Consider the following 26,948-nt stretch of genomic DNA (forward strand, 5'->3'; position numbering starts at 1 on the left):
GGTTTTACTGTGAGCAGACCTAGAATTACTCTTATCAGAATGTTTCCAGAGTGAGGCTATGCAATTGCCTACACACAAGTAATGTTCCCAAGGCCAGGCGGACTGGTGAGGGTGGCCGCTCCTATTGGAATACCTTGCAATTCACATGCTTCATTTGCCGCATTTTTCAATGATAAAGCCAGTTGCAGTGCCAGTTTGAAGTCCAGTTGAGCTTCAACCAGAAGGCATTTTTGCATAGTCACATCATTTAAGCCTGCATACTTGACAGTCTCCAACAGTCTCATTAAAGGTTAAATCAAAGTCACAAACTCTTCCAATCCTCTAAACTTAGTCAAAACCCCCCATATTGATTCCCCTAGTTCTGAATTGCCAAGTAAAAACAATAGTGTCTCAGAATTAAAGGAGGTATCTGGTCATAATATTCCTTACCCACATCAATCAATTCTTGAAAGGTTTTAGTATCTGGTGCCTCAGGAAAAGTTAGGCTCCCAATGACAGAAAAACCTACAGCTCTACATTTTTCAAATGTCACAATATTGTTTGCTCAGAAAAACAACACATTCTTTCCACACACTGGGACCAATCCTTGATGCAGGATCGTATGAGTCAGACTTCCCAAAGAGAGGCATGATGTAAGATTCTGATTACCCCCAACTTCAAAATGATTGCTGCAAGTGGGTTTCTTCAGGATCTTCAACACCGAAATAACTCTTAAGAGGCCATCACCAATCACCCTTCATTTACAAATGCATTACCTTGGGCGATAGCAGTGCCTCTCACAGCATTCAAGTGGTCCAATATCCCTGACATTCACCCTTTTATGTCAGTCATGTCTCCCAGATTAACAGCCCCAGTCAGGGAACTCATATTCTATGCAGTCCAACTGACTGACCTCGCTAAAGTAACTACACCCAGCATCACATCTTCAGTCAATTTGATTGCATCTAACTATTGGTGACACTAAATACTGGAAAGGCTATGGGCCCTGAGAACATTGCACAATAGTACTGAGATTTGTCCTCCAGAACTTGCCTCATGCCTTGCCAAGCTCTTCCAGTACAGCGACAGTACGGCCTTCTACCTGGCAATGTGGAAAATTGCTGAGGTATACCTGTATACAAAATGCAGGTCAAATCCAACTCAGCCAACTATCATATCAATATTATACTCCTGATAATCAGTAATGTGATGGAAGGTATTATTAACAGTGTTATCAAGCAGCACCTGGTTAGCAATGACCTCCTCACTGTTGCCCAGTTTGGGTTCCACCAGAGCTCTTCATTACAGCATTGACTCAGACACAGACAAAAGACCTGAAATCCAAATGTGAGTGACAGTCCTTGACATCAATTTCACATTTCACTAAGTATGGAATCAAGTAGGAAAACTGTAATTAATGCGAATCAGAGGGCAAACGTTTTGCTGACGCATAGGAAGATGCTATGATTGTTGGAGGTCAGTCATCCCAGCTCCAGGACAGTTCTGCAAGTATTCCTCACAGTAGTGACCTCGGCCCAGCCATCATCAGCTGCTTCATCAATGGCCTTCCCTCCATCATAAGGTCAGAACTTGGGATGTTCACCAATAGTTACAGAATATTCGGCACCATTTACAACTCCTCAGAAACTGAAACATGTTTAAATGCAACAAGAACTGGACAATATCCAGCCCTGGACTGACAAGTTTAGATTAGATTACTTACAGTGTGGAAACAGGCCCTTCGGCCTAACAAGTCCACACCGCCCCGCCGAAGCGCAACCCACCCATACCCCTACATTTACGCCTTACCTAACACTACGGACAATTTAGCATGACCAATTCACCTGACCTGCACATCTTTGGACTGTGGGAGGAAACCGGTGCACCCGGAGGAAACCCACGCAAACACGGGGAGAACGTGCAAACTCCACACAGTCAGTCGCCTGAGGCGGGAACTGAACCCGGGTCTCCGGCGCTGTGAGGCAGCAGTGGTAACCACTGTGCCACCGTGCCGCCCACAAGTAAAATTTGCCCCACACAAATGCCAGACAAAGACCATCTAACTCTAACATTCAATGTTATTAGCATCACTGAATGCCCTACCATAAACATCCTTGAGGTTACCATTGACCAGAAACTCAATTGGATACATTCAGTGGCTACAAGAGCAGGTCAGAGGGTAGAAAAACACATCCTGGTTCCACAAAGCCTGTTCACCATTTACAAAGAAAAGTCAGGGGTACAATGGTATACTCCCCATTTGAATGTAGCTCCAACAATACTCAAGTTTCACAACATCCAGGGAAAGGCAGTTCATTGACTAGCATCCATTCCTTCCACCACCAATGCTCAGTAGCAACAGTGCTGACAACATACACTGCAGAAATTCACCAAAGATCCTTAAACAGCACCTTCCAAGCCCACGGCCACTTTCATCTAGAAGGACAAAAGCATAGGATCCATAGGAACACCACAATCTGCCAATTACCATCCTGACTTGGAAATATATATATCTGTTCCTTCATTGTTGCTAGATTTAAATCATGAAATTTCCTCTCTAAGGGCATTGTGTGTCTACCTACAGCACATGGACTGCAGCAATTGAAGATGACAGCTTGCCATCCCTTTCTCAAGGCCAACTAAGAATGGGTGATAAATGCTGGCCCACCAGCACATTCATATCACATGATTGAGTTTAAAAAAAGTAATGATATTGAATGTCTCAGCAAACTCAAGGGGTTGTTTAGAGTCATAGAGGCAAATAGGTCCTTTGGCCCAACTCATCCGTGCCGACTGGAGTTCCTAAATTGAAATAATCCCGGATGTAGGTTTGCTCGCTGAGCTGGAAGGTTCATTTCTAGATGTTTCGTCACCCTACTAGGTAACATCTTCAGTGGGCCTCCAGGCAAAGCACTGCTGATAATTCCTGCTTTCTATTTATATGTTTGGGTTTCTTTGGGTTGGTGATGTCATTTCTTGTGGTGAAGTCATTTCCTGTTATTTTTCTCAAGGGGTGATAGATGGGGTCTAACTCAATGTGTTAGTTGATAAGAGTTCCGGTTGGAATGCCATGCTTCTAGGAATTCTCCTGTGTGTCTTTGTTTGGCTTGTTCTAGGATGGATGTGTTGTCCCACCCGAAGTGGTGTCCTTCCTTAACTGTATATACTAGTGAGAGAAGGTCATGTCATTTTGTGGCTAGTTAGTGTTCATGTATCCTGGTGGCTAGTTTTCTGTGTGTTTGTCCAATGCAGTGTTTGTTACAGTCCTTGCATGGTATTTTGTAAATGAGATTAATTTTGCTCATTGTCTGTATAGGGTCTTTCACGTTCATTAGCTGCTGTTTTAGTGTGTTGGTGGGTTTGTGGGCTGCCATGATGCAAAGGGGTCTGAATAGTCTGGCAGTCATTTCCGAGATGTCTTTGATGTAGGGGAGAGTGGTAGGGTTTCTAGATGTGCTTTGTCTGCTTGTTTGGGTTTGTTGCTGAGAAATCGACAGACAGTGTTCATTGGGTACCCATTCTTTTTGAATACACAGTATAGGTGAATTTCCTCTTCTCTGCGTAGTTCTTCTGTGCTGCAGTGTGTGTTGGCTCATTGAAATAATGTTCTGATGCAGCTTCATTTGTGGAAGCAGGGATAATTGCTTCTGTAGTTCAATATTTGACCGTATGTGTTGTTTTCCTGTAGACGCTGGTTTGAAATTCCCCATTAGCTGTTCACTCTACGTGACATCCAGGAATGGCAGTTTGTTGTTGATTTCCTCCTCTTTAGTGAATTTTATGCCAGTAAGGGTATTATTGATGGTCTTGAAAGTTTCCTCTAATTTGTTTTGTTTAGTGGTGACAAAGATGTCATCCACATAGCGGACCCAAAGTTTGTTCAACAACAAAACCTACAGACAAACCAATGGAACATCCGTGGGATCTGCGATATCAGGGTTCTGAGCAGTAATGCAGATACTCGAACGAACAGCTCTGCCAACCATCCAACCCAAACTTTGGGTCCGCTATGTGGATGACACCTTTGTTATCACTAAATGAAACAAATCAGAGGAAACCTTCAAAACCATCAATAATACCCTTACTGGCATAAAATTCACTAAAGAGGAAGAAAACAACAACAAACTGCCATTCCTAGATGTCACAGTAGAGTGAACAGCTAATGGGGAACTTCAAATCAGCATCTACAGGAAAACAACACATATGGACCAAATATTGAACTACAGAAGCAATCATCCCTGCTTCCACAAATGAAGCTGCATCAGAACATTATTTCAATGAGCCAACACACACTGCAGCACAGAAGAACTACGCAGAGAAGAGGAAAATCACCTATATTGTGTATTCAAAAAGAATGGGTACTTAATGAACACAGTCTGCTGATTTCTCAGCAACACACCCAAACAAGCAGACAAACATGTCCAGAAACCCTAACCACTCTCCCCTACATCAAAGATATCTCGGAAATGACTGCCAGACTATTCAGACCCCTTTGCATCATGGTAGCCTACAAACCCACCAACACACTAAAACAGCAGCTAATGAATGTGAAAGACCCTATACAGACAATGAGCAAAACTAATCTCATTTACAAAATATCATGCAAGGACTGTAACAAACACTGCACAGGCAGAAAACTATCCACCAGGATACATGAACACCAACTAGCCACAAAACGAAATGACCCTCTCTCACTAGTATCCTTACATACAGATAAGGAAGGACAACATATTCATCCTAAGACACGCACGAGAATTCCTAGAAGATAACATTCCAACCAGATCTCTATCAACAAGCACATCGAGTTAGACCCCATCTACCACCCCCTGAGAAAAATAACAGGAAGTGACTTCACCACTGGAAATGACATCACCAGAGAAAATGACATCACCACAAGAAATAACATCACCAACCCAAAGAAATCCAAACATATAAATAGAAAGCAGGAATTATCAGCAGTGCTTTGCCTGGAGGCCCACTGAAGGTGTTACCTAGGAGGATGACGAAAAATCTGGAAATAAACCTTCCAGCTCAGCGAGCAAATCTACATCCAGAAGCTCAACCTGAGCTATAAATCTTCTCAAGACCTGCTATAAACCAGTCCCATTTGCCTGCATTTGGCCTATATCCCTTCAAACCTTGTCTATCATGTACCTGTACAAATGTAAGCTAAATGTTGTAATTGTATCTTCCTCTACCACTTTCTCTGATAGCTTGTTGCATACATACATCACACACTGTGTGAAAATGTTACCCCTGAGGTTGCTTCTAAATCTTTCTCCTCACACCTTAAACTTGTGCCCTTTAGTTTTGGACTTCCCTATCCTGGGAAAAGACCTTGCCTGTTCACCTTATAAGGTCAGAGATATCAGGTCATGGCCATTTCTGACTGATCATATATCATAAATTTGCACCTTGCTATCAGCTGATTTGCAACTGCAGATCCACACACTAATGATGTTCACCCCAGACCCAAACTTTTCTTTCTCATTAACTTGTCTGATTACATGGTCCTTCATGATACATAGGAGAGTCATAAATGAGTGATATCCAAGCTTTTTGTTATCTGCTGAAAGTCTGTGCCTTTATGAATAACAATAATTTGGTGTAGATGTAATTTGTAAGAAAACAGAAGCTCATTCCCTCTTTCCATGTTCCTTATCTCAGTATGCACTGACATAGTTAGGAGAAAAGCACTTGCCATATGCTTACTTACAAACTTTTGGAAAAGTCATATGTTTATACTTGGTATATTTTTCTCAGTTTCAACTTACTAAGGAAATTCTTACAGGTAATTGATCACACTGTTGATCTCAGTATGTCTTTGCTCACTCAATCTTGAGATAATCTCTAGAGAATCCTCAGCATTGCACTTTAGCTTACTCATGTTATATCATCTTTTTTCACAGATTTGCTATTCAAAAATCTCGTCCTTTATTCAACTAATTACATTGCCAAACAAATCTACTAAACAGTAAAAGAAATAACTTGCACATATGTCTAAGAGTTACCGTGTGTTGTCTGGGATAGGGCATTTCAGCTCTGAAGAGAGGCTTGATAATCTCAGGTTATTTTCTTTGGTGCAGAGAAGGTTGAGGGAGGACGTAGTAGATATGTATAAGATTGTGAGAGACATGAACAGGGTAAAAGAAAGCAGCTGTTTTCCTTAGTCAAAGGGTCAAGAACAAGGTAGCATAATTTTGAAGTGAAAAACAGGAGATTTACAGGGAAGCTTAGGAAAATTCTTTTCACCCAGAGAGTAGTAAAGCTCTGGAATGCACTGCCTGGGATGGCAGTTGAGGTAGGAAATCTCAATCTTTTAAAAGTACTTGGAGGAGCAGTTGAAATGTCACAATGGGCCAAGTGCTAGAAGGTGATTTGGCTTTGGCAGTCCAGACTTGATGGGCTGAAGGGCCATCTATCAAGACCTAGGAAATCCCGAAGTGCTCTATAACCAATTCAATACTTTTGAAGTGAAAACAAAATACTTGTGATGCTGGAATCCTTAAATAAAGATACAAAGTACTGGAATAGCACAGCACACATGAGTCATCAACCTTCAATATTAACTCTGTTTCTGTGGCAAGAAACAGAGTTAATATTGAACGTTGATGACTCATTTTTTAAAATTGTTTTATCAGTTACTCCAGCAGTCCTTATCAGAAGCATAGTATCTTAGAGCAGAGCACAAATCCATTCAATGTGCTAGTCCTATGTTGGCATTCTGAAGAACTTAGATCTACACTCATGCTTTTTCCCAAAACCCTGCACGATAGTTCTCTTCAAGTACATATCCAATTGTCTTTTAGAAGTTAAAGCCAGTCTGATATTACCTTTCCTTCAAAAAGTGTCCTTCAAATATTAATTTTTTAAAAACATTTCCCTCTCATTCTTTTGTCAATTATTTAAATTATCCCATTTACCAGTCAAATCACTTTTTCTCTACTTGCTTTATCAAAGCCCCTATAACTTTGGCTCCTCTCTAAAGTGAGCAATCCCAACTCCTTCAACATTTGTACATAGCTAAACTCCCTTATCTTGGTACCAGATCAATCACATGAGCCATGAATAGCTCGTCACGGTAGAAAGGGTTCTGAGAGGTAGCACTGATGATACATCATTGCAAATAGAAGCTCACATTCATTAATCGATTGCCACTTTATATCATCACCTATCTGGTTGATTAATTTTGTAACTGTAGCTACAAGAATCAAGGGCCACACTATGTTTAACCTATCTGAGGGAATGCTACACTTTTCCTGATATCCAGGATAGAATAAAATCTTGTCGCTTTTCAAGATTGACCATGATACAATCCCCTGACTCACTTGAAAGGACAGCCCTGACTGATGAGTGACCAAACCTGACTCATTTATGTTGTTATGACACAAGATAGACAGCCAAACCAAATCAGCCTTTCTACCTCTGTACTTGCAACACAGTAAAATTAACACCTTCAAAGACCCTCAGACTTGATCCAACTGTTTCTCAGTTCACAACTCCAAACCATAATTTGATTGAAGAATAAAAACAAAAATAATGAAAAATCAATGAGGACTCTAACATACTTTTACCCTCAAAGGATGAAACACCATTTTTAAAAAATACATTTAATGACAATATTAGCAACACTTTAACAACAAACAAAACACAAAACTCAGTATTAAAGCTTCGTCCCACCAGATTCTTAATCACTATTCAACTAGTTTGGTCATGTTCTTAAATTCACAACTGTGTACATTCAGGATTAGGCGTCAGCAATTAGATTTTCCTTTCCAGAAATATCTACAATCTTTCTGTTAAACAGATCTAAACTCCATCTGAACAATCTTGGAGTCTTATTTTTAAGTTTATTAATGAAAACCAAGGTATTATGAGCAGGAAAACTGCAGTTTAAAATTGTTGAACATAAATTTAGAATGTTGAAGTGCTGCTAATATCACCAGTGCTTTGATAGTCAAGTACTATTTCTGATTTTGGTTCAATTTTTTCAAAAGTAAGCCACAAACTTCTCTATTTCAGCCTCGTCATCGTGTCAGAGAACTGTTCCGGTCCCGAAAACACTTCCATTCACTGTTAATTTAAATGATTTGTTAAAGTTAGGTACTATAATACAGGTTAATTTGTTAAAATTGCTTTTAGTCTTTCAAAAGCTGCCTGACATTCTGCAGACCATACTATCTTGGTTTGCTTTCTTCACAAATTAATCAAAGGTTATTGACCTAAGATTATGTAAAACATTTTGATAAAATATGCACATTGCAGAGAACTTCATGTGTATTGCTATCTTCTCAAAAAAAAACACATCCTTCTCTTCAAATTTTGGTAAGCCTGCACAACCCTAAATGTCTAGCAGTTTTGTTTTCCAAGTTTTCCCAAACCTTCAGTTTGATTTGCCTAAGCTGCATCATTTCTTATTTAAATTCTTGCTCTCTCTCTTTTTCCTCCCTTCTTTCTACTCCGTCTTTCTCTTTTTCCTCTTTTTTTTTCTTTCTGCTCTTTTTGAATTCCAGTTTTTTTAAGCTCTAATTCTCTCTGGAATTCCATTTTTTTTTCTTTTCCATTTGCCGGAACTGCAACTCAAGGTTCACTGATACCTCCAATGTACTGCCTGCATGAGCTGTCCTCTTTATTTTCATTAAACCTAACTGTTTCATTATTAAAGCAATAAGGTCTGCCTTCTTAGCTTGCTCTGACAAATTTATTTCCGGTCTGCTGGCTGACTCTGCTAGTTTCCTTTAGTCGTACACTACAACCATACAGGGAAACTTCTGACACTTTCAAAAAGCGTTTAACCATTTCCAGTGCCATCTTAAGACAGAATACAAACCTAGCATCTGGTTAACCACTCTAAACACCAACATCCAATTCTAAACCTACATTGTTGTGTTTCAAGATCCAGGATTTGCAGCCCCAATTATGTAATGACACAGAGACAGAGAGCAAACCAAATCAGTCTTTCTATCTTTGTATTTGCAACACAATAAAATTAAAACCCTCAAAGACCCTCAAAATGAACCCTTACGTTTCCTAACCATATTTTGAATAACCAATCCCAAACTCTGCAAATAGTTCCAGGCACTAGTTTGTATCTTAAACAAAAGACTTGGCAATTTATTGAAAGTACAATAACTTTAGCAGAGTAAAATGCTGTTTTCAGTCCTTTTCACACAAAAGAAATACAGAGAGCCAAACAAATGCAGTTGAGGATAAATAAAAGAAAATTACAAAACTGACCAGATTACTTATTGTTTTATTATGCATTGTTCCACAACATAGATGATGGTTTTTGCAGTTAATTTTTTGAAGATGTCAAATGGGATCATCTTTACAGGTCTCTGTCATAAAACTGTAAGTCCACGCCATTGACCAATCACTGCTAGCAAACATGATAAGCTGCCCTACTTTGTGTCTGTGTTAAGAAGCAAGGCAAAAGAGGGGTATGATGTAAGTTCTGAATGAGGCAGCAATGCATGTGAAGACAAGGCAAGGCAGAGATGCTGTGATTATCCATGTAGACAGAGAGTGAGTGAATGAGCACTAAGACAGAAAACTAAGAGCCCTGAGATGCACCTTGTTCCAGTGTATGAGATGGTGTCTGTCCCTATGCAGCATTGCAATGTAAGGTGTTGCCTTACATTGTCTAGTATTGAAGTGGTGAACTATATTCCAAGATTGTCAAAAATGTGTAATAATGATCTGGTGGGGCTATTGTGAAACCATTGCCAACTTGTATGGGCCAGAAGGGAGTTGGAATGCAGGTGGTCACTTTCCATGCAGTGTACCTTGAGATGTTGGGGACTGCTAGCCAAGATGAAGGCTGGGTCGAGTGGCAAGCTGGAACCACCAGGTTTCCTGCTCAAACTTTCAGGTCAGGAATTTTTGCTGTCTGTTTCTCTCCAAGATATGGGGGAATAGCAAACTGTATATAAGTAGAGCGTGTTTAAGTGCTAATAAACTGTGAGTGCATGCAAAAACTGTAGTCCGCTTATCAGCAAGTTTCACATCTAAGTGTTGAAGATATAATTTTTCCAACTAACTTGCAATTGCCTTATCATTCAGGGACTGGAGAAATTCAGCCTGATGAGTTAAATGGTCTCCTTCTGCTTTTAATAATACTATGATTAAAAGACTTGTGGGCATATTGTTCTGATTGTTATGAAGGCTATTTTGCCACATAATCTTTTGATTACAGTTCAATAGTTATCTTTCTGTTACTCACAAAGGTCTGATTGAAAAGCTTTATTAATGGCACACAAATTATGCAAGTATCATTCTTTTTAAGCTGTTTGGAAAACTTTTTACAATTCACAGTTTGTTATAAATTGTATTTTAGCACATTGAAATTATTACCAAAAGGAACTGGAACAATATGTTGTAACTATTTACTCAAATTGAGATTTTGTTTCATCCAACGATCTAGTGCAGTAAATAAATGGCCCTGCTTCTTCTAAAATCCACTGCTGTCTCAATTTTAAAGGAATAATACATTTAAAGCAATTCAGCATTGTCCATCAACTCAGGTGACAGGCACCTTGTTATTACATGTCTATTTAAATTATGGCTCACTCAGTTTTGTCATTTTAATTGTATTTGATTGGATATTTCAATCTAGTTAGTAACATGTAATAGTGCAAATAGGTTAATATCAGCATCCTTTTAATCAAGAATCCTTAGATACTGAAAAAAAATCAGCCCAGCAGCAGCTTCTCAGAAGTCGAGTGAAACTATGTTTTATGCAGAGCTGATAGATTTCAAGATTTCATGCCTGCATGAGCTGTTAGGGTTATGTTTATCCTGTCATTGCACTCCCTGTTGAAATGCTATAGATAAAGTGGAATTGCTTATCTTAGGCACATTGAGATGATAAATATGCCAGCCACTTGAAGACTAATACAAGCACAGCCTTGTGGGTGGAATAAAAATGAGCCTTGCAATGCCTTGGCACATAATAGTGACTAACACAATTAGATTTTCCAGACATCTTGAATAGCTAATACCTGATTGTCTAGCCAATGCATCAGCCTTCTGGGGCTGCACATATTATAGTAGCACAGCCTAAATAAAACTAAAGAGATCCTCCCACTGCATCTCCATTTTCAGAGTAAATAAATATTTCTGTTTATTATATCTCTTGGTTATTTATTTGCATACAGTGAAATATCAAATATAACTGCATTTTCCCATGAGTTTCAGCTTTTGAAATTAGATAATTACTACAAAAACATATGAATGCTCATTTGATTGAGCAACCACATTTTTTGTTTGTGTGAGATGAATAACTTCATTTAAGCATGTTATTAGTTTGAGCATATTGTTGCTATGGTGTTCCTTTAATGTAGTGAAATGTATTCTCTTTTTGTACTTGTAATCATTTTGTTTTCCAATTCAAAATATCAGGTTTGATATTTATAATGTAAAGTCAAAGCACTGAATACTCCTAAATGCATTTTTAATTAAGAGCAAGCATTTAAAACATGTCTTTTTCATCCCTAAGCAAATTTGTTGGAGTGCTGCACGTTATTTTTTCTTTGCTGAATTCCATTTATTTGATCAACTGCTAAGAGTTAATGTTGTTTTCTTGATATAATCTGTTGGCAAAAATTGCTTTTTAAATTAAGCTACATAGTATGATTGGATGATGCACCAGGTTAGCACGCTGTCTTTTGACCTCAGGGTCTGAAACCAAGTGCATCTCAGATTAAATGTTTTCCCTATATTGCAGGCACAAAAGATCTTAATTTAGTTATTTCGGTTTGAGACACTAAAAATGGGACTATATCAAGTATTGTTTTAATAGATTTGTGTTTGAACAGTTTTAAGATGCTAATTTTGATCATGCTCATAAGTGAGTTTAGTTGAAGGTAGCTTGACTTATCACTCAATTTTTTAAAAATAAAGCTTACATTTCCCTCATCATTTCATCAAACTATATCTTGAAGTCAAAGCATTTTTATACAACTGGGAGACTTTTTCAGTTGTTGACTTTTTGCATGAAGAAATGCTTAATACCTGTTCTGAATGCTAATTTCAAACATTGTGCCTTGTGTTCTGGTTTGCATTAAAGCAATGTAATACTTTTAATTTCGGCCATGGAATACAAGCCATTTTTATTGCCACTAAAAGAAAAAATGATCACCTTGAGCAATTATTTTGTATGTTCTCTTTCTGAAAGATATTATGAATCAGTCTAATAACTTTTACAGTGGTGTTTCTGCTGCCAACTTGCAAAAATACTGGATTTATTGGGCGGAATTCCCTGCCCTCTCATATAGTATGCTTGGGATGAGAAGAACATTTAAATAAACAGGCTGGCAGTATGCACACAACCTTCCGAGTTCATTAGGGACCAAACAAGCGTATGCAGGCAAGGGAGAGCTGAGTTGTTAAATGCATACTTTGTCTTTAGCGAAGAGGTGGATTCTACAATGGCCATGGTGACAGAGAACAAAATTGTCTCTCAAAGGCTTCAAAGTGTTGGATACGCTATTGATATTTGAGTCAAAATGTGTGGTGCTGGAAAAGCACAGCTGATGAGACAGCTTCTGAGGAGCAGAAGAGTCGATGCTTCGAGCATTAGCTCTTCATCAGGAAAGTGCGGGAGGCCCAAGGGAGCTGAGAAATAAATGGCAGGGGGATGGGGCTGGGGGGAAGGTAGCTAGGAATGCAATAGGTAAATGAAGGTGGGGAGTGATAGTGATAGGTCAGAGCAGAGAGTGGAGTGGATAGGTAGGACACAAGATGGATAGGTAGGACTGTTCAAAAGGGTGGTGCCAAGTTGGAGGGTTGGCTCTGGGATAAGGTGGGGGGGAAGGGAGGTAAGGAAACTGGTGAAATCAACATTGATCCTGTGTAGTTGGAGGGTCGTAAAGCAGAAAATGAGATATTCTTCCTCCGGGAGACAAGTGGCTGGAATCTGACGGTGATAGAAGCCCAAGACTTGGCGGGAGTTGAAGTGTTCAGCCATAGATTGGTGGGGTTATTTAGTATGTTTGTCCCAGACATGTACTCTGAAATGTTCCTCATGTTGGCGTCTGTCTCCCCAATGTAGTGGAGACCACATTGGGAGCAACGGACATATTAGATAACGTATGTGGAGGTGCAGGAAAATCTCTGCCAGATGTGGATGGATTCTTTGGGGCCTTGAATGAAAGTGAAGGGAGAGGTGTGGGCACACCTCTTGCAGTGGCAAGAGAGCGTGCCGGGAGTGGAGGGTGGTTTGTTGGGGGGCATGGACCTAACAAGGGTGTCGCGGAGGGAATCGTCTCTGTGGAACACGGATAGGGGTGGTGATGGAAATATATCTGTGGTGGTGGGTCTTTTTGTAGGTGGTGGAGGATGATGCATTTTATCCGGAGATTGGTAGGGTAGAAAGAGAGGACCAGGAGGCTCTGCACTTATGATGATTGGAGGGGTGAGGTTCAAGTGTGGAGGTGCAGGCAGTGGAGGAGATGTACTGGAGACCATCGTTGACCATGTGGGAGGGGGAATTGCTTCTTGAAGAAGGAGGCCATCTGGGATGTTCTATGGTGGAATAGGTCCTCCTGGGAGCAGATACGACGGAGGCAGAGGAATTTTGAACTTGATATTTGAACTTGACAAGGCATTCTGACAGGATGAGATGCATCCAAGGTTATTGAATGAATTAAGACTGTAAATTGTACTTAGCGTAATATATTATTTTTCTTTTGGAGTGAGGCAGGGGTTACCAGTGAACTGGGGAATCACAAATATTATTACCTTACTCGAAAAAGGTTGTAAGGCTAAGCTGAGCAATAACAAACTAACCTGTAGTGATTGTGATGAGGTTTACCAGGTGGATCTCATAGGATATGAGTTCCCTAGTTTGGGTTGTTAATCTGGTCCTGTCAGGGAGCCTTGGCTGAGATATAAACAGGAGTGTTGGAAGGATTGTTCACTCTGAGAACTGGCTCTGAGAAAGTTGGATCAGTGTCATGGAGTCTCCATATGTAAATAAAGGGGGACTTGGTGACGGGATTCCGGCCTCTGTGCAGTTATTTCACAATCAGTTTAACTTCAGTTGGGAAACTTCTATAAAGAATCATTCAGCTGGTATTAGCAGTCACATGGAAAATGGTGAACATTTATAAACAGCCAGCATGAATCTATGATAATACCATTATCATCTAAATACTGCCCAATGTTTCGAGAGTTTCTGACTCAACCACCCTTTTCAGAAGTCCATAAAATGAAGGAGCAGCCCATTCAGCCTATCAAATATGCTCCTCCATTCAATGCAATCATAGCTAATCTGATAATCTCCAACTTCACGTTTTTTCCCTTTCACTATGACTCGTAAACCTTGATTACCTCATTGATTAAAAATCAATCTATCTCAGCCTTGAATATACTTAACAACCTAGCTGCGATACCTCTCTGTGGTAAAGAATTCCAATAATTCAATCTTCCAAGAGAAGAAATTCCTTGTCAGCTCAATCTTAAGTGTGTGACCCCTTGTTTTGAGATTGTGCCATCTGGTCGTAAACTTGCCCATAAAGAAAAATAACCATTCCACATCTACCCTGTTAAGTCCCCCAAGAATCACCATGAGGGACTCCTAGCCTCAAGGTGAAGCCCAACCTGGACTCACAGCCCCGCGTGGACTCCCGGCCTTGAGGTGAAGTCCAGCACGGATCCACGATGAAGCCCAGCATGGACTCATCTACTCCATCCACTTTTCTTTCTCTCTCTTTCTCTGCTTTAGTAATTATGAACTTTTAACATTTTTTTCAGTTTTCTAATTTATCTATTTAAGATTTTGTGCCTAGGCACCTTTGTACCTAAGATGCTGCCAGGAATGGTGACTTTATACACTTTTCACTGTACTCGTATATCTCTGTACTTGAGTTCATGTGACAATAAAACTAAATTTGAATTCTAATGTTTCAATAAGTTTGCCTATCACTCTTCTAAATTCCAGTGATTACAGGCTGAATCTACTCAATCTGTCCTTATAAGACAATCCCTCCACATATGATATCAAACCTTCTCTGGACTGCCAGTGGACCAAGGAATGGCAGATGTAGTTTAATTCAGATAAATGTTCAGATAAATGTGCATTTTAGTAAGCCAAACAAGACAGGACTTACACTGTTAACAGTAAGGGCCTGTCGAACAGAGAGACCTAGGGGTGCAGGTACGTAGTTCTTTGAAAGTCACATCACAAGTAGACAGGGCGGTGAAGGTGTTTGGCACGGTTGCCATCATTAATTAGAGCATTGAATATAGGAGTTGGGATGTCATGTTACAACTGTACAAGATATTGGTAAGACCACATTTGGAGAACTACATACAATTCTGGTTACCCTGTTATAGAAAGAATGTTATTAAATTGGAAAGTGTGCAAAAAAGACTTATAAGGATGTTACCGAGACTCGAATGTTTGAGTTATAAGGAGAGGCTGGATAGGTTGGGACTTCTTTCCCTGGAGTGTAGAAGGTTGGGGTGACTTTATAGAGGTTTATAAAATCACAAGGTGCATAGATAAGATGTATAGCAAAGTCTTTTCCCAGGGTACAGGAGTCCAAAACTAGAGGGCTTAGGTATAAGGTGAAAGGGGAAAGATTAGATTAGATTAGATTCCCTACAGTATGGAAACAGGCTTTTGGCCCAACCAATCCACACCAACCCTCCGAAGAGTAAAAAATTTAAAAAGGACCTGAGGGGCAACTTTTTCACAGAGATGGTGGTGCATACATGGAACGAGCTGCAAGAGGAACTGGTAGAGGCGATTATAATTACAACATTTAAAAGACATTTTGACAGCAATTTTTATAGATGTACCATAAAAAGTATCCTTTCTGGATGCATCACGGTGTGGTATGGCAACTGCTTTTATCAAGACCACAAGAAACTACAAAGAGGTGTGAGCACAGCCCAGTCCATCCCGCAAACTAGTCTTTTGTCCATTGACTCCATCTATGCTTCCCACTGCCTCAGGAAAGTAACCAACATAATTAAAGACCCCTGTGCTACAGTGGGTGGAATGGTGGCTCAGTGGTTATCACTACTGCCTCACAGCACTAGGGACTCTTGTTCGATTCCACCCTTGGGTGACTATCTTTGTGGAGTTTGCATATTCTCTCTGTTTCTGTGTGGGTTTTCTCCCACCATCCAAAGATGTGCGAGTTAGGTAGATTGGCCATGCTCAATTGCCCATAGTGTCCAGGGATGTGTAGGCTAGGTAGATTAGCCATGGAAAAATGCAAAATTACAGGAATGTGGTAAGGGGGCAGGTCTGGGTGGGATACTCTTTGGAGGTGTTGGGATGGACTCGAAGAGCTGAGTGGTAGTTTCCCTTCTTCTTGTCCAGAGGATCTGAGTACAAATCCTACATGCTACAGAGGTATAACAAAGCATATTTCATTTCACATAACATGTCAAACATGATTGATTAAAAATAATTAGAAAGGAAGATTGGTAGTGGCAAACTACCCCACCCACAAGCCACCAGCGCCTGATACCCAGAATGCAAAAAGACAGTGCTCACCCTCATAAAGATTCAGTCTTCAGTCAGGCTTGCAAATCCATGCAGATAATGCCAAAGTCCAGAACGTAATTATTTTTATCTCTGAACCACAGATTTCATTAGTGCTTCCTGACACAAAATTGTCTCAGGCATGGGAGTTCACTGTTCCTTTCCTGTGACAAAATTGCTCAGTATTAAGTGGGCTGTCCATGCTTACATCATATATCTGTGCTGAGAATATATTTAATGGGTGCTACTCATAAGAAGTGCCACTTTGACACTTTTACAGTAAACCATTTCAGCCTGCTTTTTTTTCTGATGTGTAGTAGCACCATTTTGGCAGGTGAACCAAAAACCAGGATAAATAAAATGCAAATATCTAGTGCAATACTCTAATGTATATACTAGAAACAGGGGAAATCCGGGGCCACAAAAGCATTTTAGTTAAATATAAGATTGATTAATTTTGTCCAGTAATAGCTTTTAGGGTAAATGTGTCAGGTGAACTAGATAATGCAATAACCATTTGTGTATTAGCCTTTATCACCTCTGTTGCTCCTACTGAAACCATCCTTGTTTATGTCATTTCTTAGGGAACTAGCTGATTTGATAGCAAAGATTGCCTAGGAAGCTGAGTACAAGGAATCTGTGGATTGAGGGAGTCAAGGGACTGGATGATACCATTGCAATTTTGCAATTTATAGTTCCTGAGAACGTAATTTAATCAACTGAACAAAGAACACATCATTTTATATATTTAGAAAATCAATGGCAGTGGGTGTAAAACATGCAGTGTGAAAAATTATCATTGTTACGGAGTCTTCATTTTTCATCCCTGAATAATTTAAGGTAAAGCCGCCATAGTCCCATAGGAGAGAACTACGTTTAATCTGAGGGTTACCATGCCCCAAGTGAGGAACAAGTTTGAGAAGGTGAGATCTTCATGGTAACCTCAACCAGTGCAGGAATTGAACTCCAACTGTTTGCATCGCTACCCATCACAAACAAGTTGTCTAGCCAGCTGAGCTAATTGACCCGCAATACCCTAGGCACATCAAATTTAGTGACTCTGTGACATTGCATATTTTTATTGTTTAGTTTCATGAAATAATCATGTGAACTTAAGACATATTGATTTACTGGATTATTTGGGGTACATTCCTGATTATAGTTTAAGTAATCTTGTTGAATAATGTGAATAAACATTGCTCCATTAATATGTGACAATACTACAGTTTTTAAGAGGTATATTTTATTACGAAGAGAGGTTGAGACAGAGGCGATGAGTGGACTACTTCAAGCCAATAAAGTAAACAGCTTGTGAAGCCTTAGGGTTTTTCTTTTAAAAGTTTTAACAATGGAAGCAGCCTGAATGAGTGGGGTCAGGCTCCCACAGAACCAGGATTTTAGTCTTAGTTTTTGGTAGCTGTTGGGGCTGTGAAAGCTGCTCTCTCTGTCTTTGCCACAGCTAAAAGCGTAAGTTCTCTTCCTGCTGCTAGAATTTCATGTGAGGCAATCTATGTTACTGAATTTGCCTTTGCCAAGGGTGTGCTTATGGAATATAACAATATTAGAACAGTTAATGAGTGGTTCATTATTATGTTAAATATTTTGATAGTTGCAGTTAAGCCAAATTTTTTTTTAAATGTGTCTGTATTTTAACTATAGTGTTTGAATAAAGTGTGCTTTGTTTTAACCCTGAGAGTTTGACCAATCAAATTGAATCTGGAATGCAATATCTTTAAAGTAAGAAAACGTTAGGGTCTAGCCGATCTCCTTGACATGTTTTGAGGAGGTTTGCTCTGGTTCATAACAAATGCAAAACAGATTCAACATGTAAATGTAGTGGAAGAGTTAACTAAACTCCAATGTATGAAAAGTAAATAAATGAGAAACAAAGAAGCATTTTACATGCAGGCGAGCACTCCTAGCTAATTGGCAGTAAACATCATTATGACTCATGTATCTTTTGGTGATTCCTTGATTCTTTGAAAGAGAGTCAAAGCAACAAATTTGCATTGACACCTCCCCCTTTAGTGCTAAGGAAATTTATCAATTAGAGGGAAATAGGCTACGGAAAGCTGCGGAACAGAGGGATTTGGAGGTTTTCGCCCATGAATCACAGAAAACACACCTTGTCATCCAAATTCAGCAAATAATAGGGAAAAGAAATAAAATGTTTGCTTTATTTCAGAGGAAATGGAGTATAAAAGTACAGATGTTTTGCAATATTCAGACCACGGCTGGAATATTCTGAATAGTTTTTTTCCCTTATCTAAGGAAAGATATACGGGCATTGACAATTGTCCCTCATTGATTCCATGTATGAGGGACTGTGTAATGAGGAAAGGTTGAGTAGTTTGAACCTGTACTCATGGAAGAGAGAATGAGAGGTGACTTTATTGAAGCATACAGAACTTAACAGAATAGATGTGGAAAGTTTATTGGCCCTTGTATGAGAATCTAGGACAGAAGACAATAATCTCAGAACAAATGTCCATTTAAGACAGAGATGAGAATGAGTTCTTCTCTCAGAAAGTAGTAAATCTGTGGAATTCTTTACCATACAGCTCTATGGAGGTTGAGTTATTGAGTATGTTACTTATTAAGCATATGAGTTATTAAGTATATTGAGTTATCAAGGAAGGCAATGGCCTAGTGATATTATCGCTGGACTGTTAATCTGGGGACCTGGGTTCGAATCCTGCCATGGCAGATGAGAGAGTTTGAATTGAATAAAAATCTGGAATTAAGAGTCTAATGATGACTATGAATCAAATGCCAATTGTTGGAAAAACCCTTATGGTTCACTAATGTCCTTTAGGGAACGCAAGTGCTATCTTTACCTGGTCTGGTCTACATGTGATTCCAGACCTCAGCAATGTGGTTGACTCTTAACTATCCTCTGGGCAATTTGAGAATGGCAATAAATGCTTCTGATGAAGGTCTCTTGCCTGAAACATTGATTCTCCTGCTCCTCGGATGCTGCCTGATCTGCTGTGCTTTTCTTGACTCTGAACTCCTGCATCTGCAGTCCTCACTTTCTCCTAGGCAATAAATGCAGGCCGAGCCAGTGATACCCACATCCCATGAATGAATAAAAAAAATTCAAGTTTGTGATAGTGAGATTTTTTAATCAGTCACAAAATTGAGGTAAATGGGGAAAAGGCAAGAAAGCAGAGTTGAGGCTTATTAGATCAGCCATTGTCTCATTGAAGGGCAGAGCGTACTTAATGGGTTAATGGCCTACTTCTACATCACATGGTCTTATAAAAACTGGTGTAAACAAATCACAAAATTTGTGTAGTTTCCTTCAAAAATTGTTATTCTGTGGATCATTGTAATAGCTATGTTTTTGAAGTATTATGATGTACAACTGTTTGCTTTTTAATTATGGAGCTGAAGATGAAGGTTACGTAGAAATTAGATGGCCTCCAAAGCCTCATTAAACTGATTTTATGTTAGTGTTAAATATCCATGCTTTTCGATGTAGACTCTGTCCCTTAGTCTGCTTATTTTTGTTCGTGTGCCCAGCACGAAATTAAAACTTTTTAATGACCACTTACAGGTATTGAAGATGGGAAGTTCACTCTCAGGGCAGATTACTTCTAAACACTCAAAATTGTGCTAAGCTTGTTAAAGATTGAAGGCATTGTCTGTCTTTTAGTAAAAGAAGAAATACTGCTCGTCTCCTCATGCCCATCATGCACATTTAAAATTTTTGACAACTAGACTGCTAAATCTTAAACACTGGAAAATAGAATAGTGGCACTACACAATGTTTTATTTGAAAATATAAGAGCTTTGAATACACAGTTGTCCTAACTATGTTCATTTCAGAGTCAGACAAAATTATTCCCTTTCAGTAGAAATTGACAATAATGTTTGTTGCAAAAAAATGAAAGATAAAGCATAAGTTGTGCTTTTCAATATCAAGATTACAAGGCATGTAGCAAAAATCCACTGTAGTCAGGGTGTTGTCTCATCCGTCCGTTGGACTTTGCATACTCTCATGTACTGTTCTAGTTTCCTTTGTGGTGAGCTGGCTGAAGAACCCAGAAGTTGAAATGTCTAGTTCTTTTCCTGTATATTTAAATTTAGTAAACAACTAGCAGAAAAACTCCTTTGCCAAGCAGAAGAGGCAAGGCCAAATGCCGTATAAGCTGTTTCCACAGCATAAGAACATCCTGCCACACTGTGTGTTTCATCCATTCATTTCAGTTAATTTGTGGTCATCACAGTCTCTGCCACAGTGTTTAAGTCTAACACCTGAGTATTGCAATATCGACAGTGCATGCAGACATTGTGAACTTCGTACTGCCTCTGAAGTCTGCCTCATTCTACTAATGTAGCATGTTTAAGTGCAGCTGCATGTGTATTGCTGAAATCCACATCTTGATTATGCAGAATGATGAGGTGAATGTCACCAATGTGAAGGTAACACAGTCAAATGAATGGATTTGGGAAAAAGGTAGCTCTTTTTAAATCTTCTTTCATGATGTATTTTAAATTCAGTAGAAAATAATTTATTTAAATAAATATCAACTAAGTACAAACAGGAATTTATCAAACTTTAATGGACAAATAGGAAGGGTTTGGAGGGATATGGGCTGGGTGCTGGCAGGTGGGACTAGATTGGGTTGGGATATCTGGTCAGCATGGACAGGTTGGACGGAAGGGTCTGTAAAGATGCTGTACATCCCCATGACTCTATAATGCTGAATAATGTTGAAATGCTGTCAAAGAGGGTATTTTAAGGAATGACTGCTAATCAGAACTATCTGTATTTGTTTTAAGTATGATCTAGCCTAACAAGTTTAAGAAAATTAGTTTTATTTTGTTTGTCATTTCAGCTGAACAAGAATTTGTCAAGATAATTGTCATTATTGTGGCAATGACAGTAATGGTGGTCGTGATCATTTGCTTGCTGAACCACTACAAGCATTTAACAAGGTCTTTCATAAACCGGCAAAGTCAGGCCAGGAGGCAAGAGGAAGCTTTACAGCCTGTAAGTTTCATATAGCACTTGTTAAAATTGAATCTAGATTTACAAAATAACATTGTAGGTGTGTATATAAAAATATATATAACATACTATTCCAAAGGAACTTTTAAATATATGCTATTTTTGTTTCTAAACTGCCTCATTCTACTGTAATTTAACACATTGCTAATTTTATGTAAACTTGACTTGTTCTCATATTAATGAATGTGCTAAAATTAAAATATCTTTCAACCCATATTGCTCCATTTTTGCTAAATGGATATCTGTTAAATTTCCACAGACAATTCTGAACATACATGTAATGAAAAAGCTATTAAATTTGAATAGACAGAAACGTTTAAAGATGAGGAGTTTCAAATTTTCTACCTAAAAGGTTCACAAAGCTTGTTAGGTTTGCTTAGAAACATCCATGATTAATACTTTATAAATATCATTGGTTCGTAACCTAAAGAAACCAAAGTGTTTAAAGAGTATAATTTACATAATTATTTTCTGAAGTGATTAAAGAGGAATTTAAGACCATTGGGAATATATATAATTTGCAATAGAAATGGATGTAGTTGTAAGATATTTTATCTTTCATAGAATTTGGGCAGTGGTGGAAAGACTAGGATTTGTTGCCAATTTTTCATTTGCTCTCGAAGATGGTAATAAGCGACAAGCTTTACAATTGGGCGGCAAAACTTATACCATCTTTTTTTTTAGAAAGGACGAAGAAGCTTTTTATCCTTTAGCAGTCTTTGTCAAGGCTGAAAGAACAGGGACTTAAGCAGTGTCAAGCAAATGAGGAGGAACAAAACTTATGTGTAGGTATAAGTCTTAAAAGATTGATCAAGCATTCAACATTCCCAGTTGCTAGTTACTGAAGTGAAGGTAGTGCTTGTGTTAAAAAAAAGTCTGTGTTCTACCCTATTCTACAGCACCATCCAGATAAATCCACATTCTGCAATGCTTTGAAGGAGGTCAGGAAAAATGTATGGCTGCAGCTGCCTAGTACTGTCACTGGTTGTGATATTTCCATGTGCACGTTAACAGCAGATGGTTTATAAGATCATAAGGTATATGAGCAGAATTAGACCTTTTGGCCCATTGAGTTTCCTCTGCCATTTGATCTTGATATGTTTCTCAACTCCATTCTCCTACATTTTGTATTCCTTGATCCCCTAACTAATCAAGAACCTATCTACCTCTGTCTTAAAGATAGTCAAAGACTTGGCCTTTACAGCCTTCTGCAGCAATGAATTCGACAGATTCATCACCCTCGAGCTAATGAAATTCCTCCTCATCTCAATTCTAAAAGGTTGTCTCTTCACTCTGAGGCTATGTTCTCAGGTTCTAGTCTTTTCTACTAGTGGAAACATCTTCTCCACACCCACCCTATCCAGGCCTGCCATTTTACTGTAAGTTTCAATGAGATTCCCCCCTCATCCTTATAAACTCCTTCAAGTACAGGTCCAGAGTTCTCAACTGCTCATCATGACAAGTTGTTTAACCCTGGGATCATTCTTGCAAACCTCCTCTGGACCTCCTCCTTTACCAACACATCCTTCTCTTGACAAGGGACCCAACATTTCTCACAATATTCCAAATGCGATTTGACTAGAGCCTTATACAGATTGAGCAGTACATCTCTGCTCTTGTATTCTAGCTCTCTTGAAATGAATACTAACATTGCATTTGCCTTACAAAGTGCCAACTGGACCTGCATGTTAAACTTAAGTGAATCCTAACTAGGACTCATAAGATTTCCAAAACCTTGCCCCATTTAATAAATAGTCTACACCACTATTCTTCCTAACAAAGTGCATAATGTCATACTTTCCCGCATTGTATTCCATCTGTCACTTTGTAGACTCTTCTAGCCTGTCCAAGTCCTTCTACAGTCTCCCTGCTTCCTCAACTCTACCTATCCCTCCACATATATTTGTGTCATCTGCAAACTCAGCAACAATGCTGTTAGTTCCCTCACGCAGATAGTTAATATATAACAGGAATAGTTATGGTCCAGTTCAGTGTATGACTGTTTGCTGGCTGTAAGCCAGTCAAGATAGTAATCCACAGCTAGAATTATAAAATTTTACAGCAAAAAAGGATATCGTTTGGCCCAAAGTTTCTGTGCCAGTTCTATGAAAGAGCTGTCCATTTTAATGCCACACTCAATATTTGACCTAACCTCTTTGATGTAGTTTTTCTTTGCAAATGCATGTCCAATTGCTTTTTGGAATCTTTCAGGTTGTAAATTCATGATCTTAACCACCATCTGTGGGAAATAATTTTTCCTCATTTTCCTGGCTGTATACCAATTATTATAAATTTCTGATCTCTGATTATGGTTACCAATGGATTTCCCTAATACGTTTGTTGCCAATTAGTTTGGATCTTTGGAAATGGTTATCAAACACGACCTTAGTGTTAGATCTCATATTTTCTAATGAAAGTCCAAATCCAGTGGTAGCTGTCAAGTAACTTTTATTACGATTTACAGCTTAACTTCTCAGTGCACAGTGCCCCTCCCCTCCCTCCACCACACACGCACTCTTTGGTTATCATTGGTCAATGGTGCCAAGTTATCCCTTTGTAGTTAGCTCTCTGGTACAGCATCTTATACAGTTCAAGCTTGTGTGAGCAATTTCAGTGTATTTCCAGTTAAGCTAATCATATCACTGGATGGATAGACTTGTGGTCCACCCCTGGAACTTCATAATGTTTTCCCAGACTCCCTTATCTTCTTGAGGCTTTTCACAATGGATACCATATTCAAGTAACATTTACTAGCTGCACCATGTTAACTGCCAATTAATTAGATACTTGCCTATGACTTCAGGACCTTTTAACTTCCTCATTTGAGGATATATAAAAGAATATTGATTTTTGATCAGTTCCAACAAAGTTATGTCGTTACACCTAATGTTAGAATTCTTTAGCTAACAAGTTGTGTCTTAATGTGTTCATTCAATCAACATTCCAATGCCTGCTGATCTCTGTATTCAGTCCTCTCTGTAGTGAACAGGGGCTGCTTTAAATGTCTGAGGCTGGTGTGAATCTTTTCTTTCAATGCTTTTAGTGACTTTTTTTATATATATGTATCTGTAACTACTTCAAAATCTATATAGAGTCATAAAGGTGTACAGCACAGCAACAGACCCTTTGGTCCAACTTGTCCATGCCGACCAGATATTCCAACCCAATCTAGTCCCACCTGCCAGCACCCGGCCCATATCCCTCCAAACTCTTCCTATTCATATACCCATCCAAATGCCTTTTAAATGTTGCAATTGTACTAGCCTCCACCACTTCCTCTGGCAGCTCATTCCATACACGTACCACCCTCTGCATGACAAAGTTGCCCTTAGGTCTCTTTTATATTTTTCCCCTCTCACCCTAAACCTATGTTCTCTAGGTCTTGTCTCCCCCACTACAGGGAAGAGAGTTTGTCTATTTATCCTATCCATGCCCCTCATGATTTTGTAAACCTCGATAAGGTCACCCTTCAGCCTCCGACGCTCCAGGGAAAACAGCCCCAGCCTATTCTACCTCTCCGTATAGCTCAAATCCTCCAACCCTGGCAAAATCCTTGTAAATCTTTTCTGAGCCCTTTCAAGTTTCATAACATCTTTCTGATAGGAAGGAGACAAGAATTGCATGCAATATTCCAACAGTGACACTAAAACCTACTCTTATATTGTAACAAATTGTTTTTCTTGAATTATTTAATCAACTAATTAGTGTGAAAACTTCTTCTTTATGTAAGCAACTGCAGCTGAACATTCTATCTCAATTCAGTTACCAGAATTATGCAGAGCTACTATTGTTCTACTTGTGAAGACTGCATTAAGCAAGTATTTTCCCAAGTACTATAACTATTGTCAGCCATGTTCTGCTGCATTCACCATGTGCAGTTGTCGGCCATTTTGTGCTGCTCTAACACTTCTTATATATGATTTGGAGATGCCAGTGTTGGATTGGGGTGTACAAAGTTAAAAATCACACAACACCAGGTTATAGTCCAACAGGTTTAATTGGAAGCACACTAGCTAGTGGGAGCTTGACTGTTACTCTGGTGTTGACTCCAGACCTTTCGACGGCTAAGCTAAAATAAAGAGGTTAATGAAACATCTTGTGTGGTCTGGAACTTTTTGAGTCAACAATCTGGTCCAACTGGGGAGACCTGGCTGACATAAAAGGGTTAATGTCAGGGATATTGCTGCCTCTAATATGCCTGACTCAATGAGGGGTAGTGCTGTTGTCAAAGGCTGTGCATTTCTAAATAAAGGGTTATTGGTGATGGGGTGTCAGTCTCTGAAGAGTTATTTCACTCTTCCTTTCACATCTTAATTTATAACCATTTTATATCTCTTTCTCTCTTTCACCAATATTAACAACCCCTTGGTCTTTTGCACTGAGCCTTTGGACAATCTGTCAATAGTATTAAATAAATTCCAACACTTTTCAGTTCTGAAGAAACATAGAAACATAGACAATAGGTACTGGAGTAGGCCATTCAGCCCTTCAAGCCTGCACTACCAGTCAATATGATCATGGCTGATGGCGCAATTTCAGTATCCGATAACTGCTTTCTCTCCAAACCCTTGATCCCTTTAGCTGCAAGGGCTACATCCAGCTTCTGCTTGAATAGATCTAATGAACTGCCCCCAACAGCTTCCTGTAATAGAGAATTTCACAGATTCCGAACTCTGAGTGAAAAAATTCTGCCTCATCTCAGTCCTGAACGGCCTATACCTTAGTTTTAGACTGTGACCCCTGGTTCTGGACTTCTCCGACATCAGGAATATTCTTCCCACATGGAGCCTGTCCAGTTGCACCTGGATTTAAAATGTTTCTAGGAGGCCCCACACCATCACCGCCCCCCCCCCCCCCCCCACAAAACACACACACACTGTCTCTCTCTCTCTCTCTCTCTTTCTCTCTCTCTCTCTCTCACTCACTCACTCATAAATTCCAGGCAGTACAAGCCCAGTCAATCAAGTCTTTCTTCATATTTCACTCCTGCCATCCTGGGAATCAGTATGGTGAACCTTTGCTGGACCTCCTCAATAGCGAGAATATTCTTCCTCAGACTAGAAGACTGTACACAGGACTCAAGGTGTGGCCTCATCAAGGCCTTGTATAACTGCACCAAGACATCCCCACTCCTATGCTCAAATCCTCTTGCTGTGAAGGCAAGCATAACCATAGCTTGTTGCACCTCCCCTTTTCCTAAACTGCTACCATTCAGATAATAATCTGCCTTCCTGTTTTTGTGACCAAAGTGGATAGATAACCTCACATCTATCCACATCATATTGCACTTACCAAGTATTTGCCCACTGAGGCAGCCTGTCCAAGCCAGCCTGCAGCATCTTAGGCTCCTCCTCACAACGCTCACTGCCATTCAGCTCAGTGTCATCTGCAAATTTGGAGATATTGCATTCAATTCCTTTTCCAAATCATTAATATGTATAATGAATAGCTGGA

The 26,948-nt window shown here is 39.3% G+C and overlaps 1 protein-coding gene across 11 annotated transcripts in view; it reads left to right on the plus strand.

Annotated features, from left to right (window-relative positions):
* Positions 1 to 26,948, plus strand: part of ldlrad4a (low density lipoprotein receptor class A domain containing 4a) — a 241,127-nt gene that overhangs the window by 196,863 nt on the left and 17,316 nt on the right. For 7 of the 11 annotated variants that reach the window (XM_043687710.1, XM_043687708.1, XM_043687712.1 and 4 more), the window contains one exon: positions 21,322 to 21,476. In XM_043687710.1, coding sequence (XP_043543645.1) covers positions 21,322 to 21,476 — 155 coding nt within the window. Of the gene's footprint in view, positions 1 to 6,618; positions 9,331 to 9,385; positions 9,851 to 20,546; positions 20,940 to 21,321; positions 21,477 to 26,948 lie in introns of those variants that run through there. The other 4 variants (XM_043687720.1, XM_043687714.1, XM_043687713.1 and 1 more) reach the window with 4 other exon arrangements.

The sequence above is a fragment of the Chiloscyllium plagiosum genome, chromosome 4 (assembly GCF_004010195.1).
Source record: "Chiloscyllium plagiosum isolate BGI_BamShark_2017 chromosome 4, ASM401019v2, whole genome shotgun sequence".
In the NCBI taxonomy this organism is placed as follows: domain Eukaryota; kingdom Metazoa; phylum Chordata; class Chondrichthyes; order Orectolobiformes; family Hemiscylliidae; genus Chiloscyllium; species Chiloscyllium plagiosum.